Source organism: Capsicum annuum, chromosome 1 (genome assembly GCF_002878395.1).
Source record: "Capsicum annuum cultivar UCD-10X-F1 chromosome 1, UCD10Xv1.1, whole genome shotgun sequence".
Taxonomy (NCBI): Eukaryota; Viridiplantae; Streptophyta; class Magnoliopsida; order Solanales; family Solanaceae; genus Capsicum; species Capsicum annuum.
In genome coordinates, this window is record NC_061111.1 from 205,702,723 (window position 1) to 205,707,291 (window position 4,569).

General features: G+C 33.4%; 1 protein-coding gene across 1 annotated transcript; it reads left to right on the forward strand.

Annotated features, from left to right (window-relative positions):
* The first annotated feature begins 550 nt into the window (after window positions 1-550).
* LOC107856991 (B3 domain-containing protein REM17) lies at window positions 551-4,129 on the forward strand. The gene is made up of 7 exons (XM_016701946.2): window positions 551-777; window positions 1,402-1,744; window positions 2,307-2,419; window positions 2,518-2,746; window positions 2,852-2,958; window positions 3,094-3,325; window positions 3,770-4,129. Exons 1-7 carry the CDS (start codon window positions 712-714, stop codon window positions 3,817-3,819), a joined length of 1,140 nt encoding a protein of 379 aa, XP_016557432.1. The 5' UTR covers window positions 551-711; the 3' UTR covers window positions 3,820-4,129.
* Window positions 4,130-4,569: the final 440 nt, after the last annotated feature.

Below are 4,569 nucleotides of genomic sequence, written 5' to 3' on the forward strand. Positions count from 1 at the left end.
GTTGGATATCTATTCTTTAGTTTTGTATGAATATATAAACTAAATTTATTTGTTATTTAATATTTAATGTTATCTTTTTAAGGAACACATAAGATACTTCCATCTTGATACTAAAGAAATATTTGAAGCATAAGTTAATTATATGTTTGATGAAGACTTCATCAAAAAAACTGAGAAACCCAAGAAATTCAAAAAACCAAAAGTTGAAATACCCGCATTTTCTTGGTTTGATTTGATTTATAGATTTAAAAAATTGATGTGAATAATTTAATTTGGTATTTAAAAAATTCAAACCAATCAATCATGTACACTCCTAATCACATGCACTAAATCAATCTTTACATAAAATGACACTTTTCATCATTATATAATGTTAAATATAACTATAAGATACACTAAAATTTAAATAACTATCAAAATAAACATTATATCTAAACTAACAAAATACAATACAATAGGTAACAACCATCCAAACAAGCTGCACGTTACACAGTTCACTGAATTGGAAAAGCTGCCTTTCTGTCAGTAATTCCACTTAAAAGTTAGTATCCCTTCAAAGTTTTATTGCATCCCGTGAACTGAAGTTTTCATATTTCAATTATATCAATCACAAAAATAAAATAAAATAATAGTAATAATAATAATAATGAAGAGTTAAGGTGAAGATATATGCTTTGTCCACTGTAAGTGTAACTGCATTTTCTTGCCACCATGAAAATCCCTCCAAAGAAACCTCATTTTTTCAAACCTATTCAACCAGGTTTCAAGAATGGTCTTGTGAGTAATCCTTTCTGTCAATTTTACCTTTCATTTATCTACTATATGTATCACTCCCCCGTATCAATTTGTTTATCTGTTTTTAATTATATACAGAGTCCCAAAGATAATAAATTACTTTAAATTTAGTGGTCTTAAATTAAAGATACGTAGAATGTACTTAGATGTTCTTTAATCTCATTGTCTTAAACATGTCACGTGGAAAATGTTTGTTTGGTTTTGATTATATACGGAGTTCAAAAGATATAGAATTACTTTGGTCTTAAACTAAAGATACGTAGAATGTACTTAGTTGTTCGTTAATCTCATGGTCTAAAACATGTCATGTGTAAAGTTAAAATTAAAAAATGGCCAAAAAAAGGAAAGAGACACTGTTTTTGAAATGGAATAAAAAAGATAGACAAATAAATTATAACGGACAGAGTATTATGTTATGTGTGGAAGAAGTTGAGATTCATATAATTGATCTCAACTTGTTTGAGATTAATACATAGTTGTTATGGTTGTTGTATAGGGTGAAAGAATTTTGGAAACTAGGTAGATAGTTACTACAATCTCATGTCCAAAATAAACCATGCATAGTGATTTAGGAACAGTCTAATCTAAGTTTATGTTGTACTGCAGAAAATTCCTATAGGTTTCTTGAAGTATTTGAAGGGACATTATCAACATGGACATGTAATACTTAAAAGGGATGGTAAAAAGTGGATGGTTAAGTTGAATGAACATCGATTCGAGGAGGGTTGGGAGAAGTTTTCAGAGGAGCATGATGTACAATTGCGATATATGTTGGTGTTTAGACATGAAGGAAACATGGAATTTGAGGTTTCCATCTTTGACTCAACTCATTGTGACAGAGAATATGTAGAGTATATACAAGTAGAAGAAAAAGAAGAAGACAGGGAAGAGGTGGACGAGGAGGAAGAGGAAGAAGAAGGAGAAACTTCCAAGAAATTTGAATTCGATGGTAAGATCTTTAGAGTCCATTGGTTTATACTTGAGGAATTTGACAGTTAGTTCCCTTAATCAAGAAATAAGTTTCAGTTTATATTTTGATTAGAATTGGAAAAATTATACTCTACTGTCTTTGCGTGATCTAGTTTACAAAATCATCAGGAAATGTATATGTTTTGTATATTTAAGAAAGTATACATAATTAGTGTATACATGTTGTATATTTTGGCCACATTGGTTTAATAAGTTTGGCTGTGTAAACCGCCACTCCGTTCCCCAACCAATGTGGGACTTTCACCCATTGTAACTCCCCCTTCATACCCAGGGCCCAACTGGGGTGTGGATTGGGAACCCAAATGGAGATGAACCTATCTTTGATACCATGTAAACCACCACTCTATTCCCCAACCAATTTGGGACTTTCACCCACTCTAACACGTCGAACTGTTCATATTGGCAAATTTCCGTAAGTTAGCAGAAAGAGAGGTGAATATTGTTATTAGTACTTCGACTATATTCTCTTTGACATATTTAATATCTTGATATGGATTTTTTTACAATTAACATTGTAACAGACAAACCAAACCCCTGCATCATGTCATCAAGCAGGCCTTTTCCCAATTCAGAAGAAGTTTCAACTCGTTTTGTATTCACTGTTAAACCTTATTGCCTTACATGTGGTTTCTTGGTAAGTTTCAAAACTTATATTGGAGGTTATTTAAAGAAAAAATATGATTAATATGATAGGTTTAATGATATATTGGCAATGGTTGTAAATCATTTCAGCGCCTTCCTAAAAAATTTGTACTGGCAAATGGTTATGCGAAGACATGTCCTTTGGTTATCCGAGATGAAAGACAAAGATCGTGGAATTTAAGGCTAGCTTCCTATGGTTCTGGTATCCATGTATTAGGTGGATGGAATAAATTCCACCTTGCAAATGGCTTAAAAGTGGGAGATCGTAAAATGTTTGAAGTTGTTACTAACGGAGAAAAACCAATATGGAAATTTCATGGTAAGTTTCGATGTGATCGATGTTTTGATGCTATTTATAGTATAATTTGTGATTCTTTGCCATATTAAGTTAACTGACACGAGTCTGCAATTAACCGTGTAACAGACAAACCGAGCCCCAGTATCAAGTCATCAAATGCTAGCTTCAGGCCATTTGTTCATTCTCATTTTGAATGTGATATTAGGCCCTATTGCCTTTCATATGATATCTTGGTAAGTCTTGTTTTGGCTTAAAGAAATCATGCATACCATTACCTTTTTTTCTCTTTGTTTTGTATTTTCAGTGAAAATAGGAAGAGTATAATAACTGTTCTGATAATCTGTACAAATGGTTATAAACAATTTCAGTACATTCCCAAAAAATTTGCACATGCAAATGATCTCATCAACAAGAAACGTGATTTGATTGTTAGAGATGAAAGGCAAAGGTTGTGGGATTTAAGGTTATGTTATTTTGGAACCGGTGTATGCATGAAAGGTGGATGGCATGAATTCCGTTATGCAAATTGCTTAAAGGAGGGAGATCGCGTAATGTTTGAGGTTGTTGCTAATGGCGAAAAACCAATATGGCAATTTCATGGTAAGTTTTCTCATTTTAGCAGTCTCTTAGACAGGCACAATAACTCTGTTAATTTGGCATGTATCTTGGCTGAAGTGTTGTATGACATTGTCCTTAATGTATCTCGCTGAAGAACAATTCATCCTTCATAGGGAGCCATTTTCTCCATTTATTCACTCGAGTTTGAACATTGAGTCTGCTAAGGCCTTGAACCTAGGTTTCATTGAGGATAAATCTTCAAACTTGCGTTTTAGGATGTTATTAAGAAAGTCCTGTCACGCCCCAAAAGTAATGAGTACGTGACTAGTACCTGATGCCTTAAATCTATGGGTGTACTTCTAATGGAAGTATATGGATGTCTATATAACAATTCAAAGAATGTCACACAATATAGTGAACATTTTAAACCCTTCAGCTTCCTTGCAGATTTTACATCGACTTACATAAGCTAATGTATTTTGTTAGGCAAAAAAGGATATGACAAGAATGCAAGCATCGTACAAGGGAATGACTGAACAATGACGCGCAATTGACAAAGGGCAGCCCTTGGAATCGACAAAGGGCGTCTACATGTCACACCTCTTGGAATGTAGCCCTTCCCCAACATAAATGCGGGATGTTTTGTGTACCGGAATTACAAGGGTTTGATATGGTCATGTATTTACTAGCTTGTAAATATCTCCTGGAATGTAACATCCTTTAGGCTTATTTTGCTTCATCTACTTGGACTTGTATGAATTGTATTGAAAAAATGGTAGTAACTTGAGAAAATTGAAGGAAAGTTATCTTTTAATTCATGAATGAAGTATTGGTGACATTGACAAACATAATTAGGAAACTTGATTAAGTTAATTGTGGACTTGATTAATATTTTCAAAACTTTCTAATCTTTTCAAAAATACAAATCAACCCAACCCACACCCTTCTTCAATCCAAATCAACCAGTCTCTCTCCTCTCTCTCTCTCGACAGCTTCTCTCAACTCTCTCCCAACCAACAATTCTGCAAAATTTCTCCCTTCAATTCCGGCAACTTCAATCTTCGGCGACAAATAGTTGGACGAGTTCCTTTTTGAATTTCAACTGTCAATCGACGTGAAGACTTCTCCGGCGACAACAACTTCGAGTTCTTTATCGTTTTATTTCTTCTTTCACGGGTAAAAAGTTATGTCTTTTTAGTTATGAAGAAATAGAGGAACCTGAGCTAGCTTCTCTTTTAGTATTGGTTAACAATTTTAATATTTCTTGCTTAAATTTGAAATGTGGA

Bases quoted from the DNA above. Each gene is read 5' to 3' on its own strand.
- LOC107856991 (XM_016701946.2), top strand. From the start codon at position 712: ATGAAAATCCCTCCAAAGAAACCTCATTTTTTCAAACCTATTCAACCA. The intron at 1,745-2,306 runs GTAAGATCTTTA...ACATTGTAACAG, and splicing joins CAAGAAATTTGAATTCGATG to ACAAACCAAACCCCTGCATC. The intron at 3,326-3,769 runs GTAAGTTTTCTC...GTATTTTGTTAG, and splicing joins ACCAATATGGCAATTTCATG to GCAAAAAAGGATATGACAAG.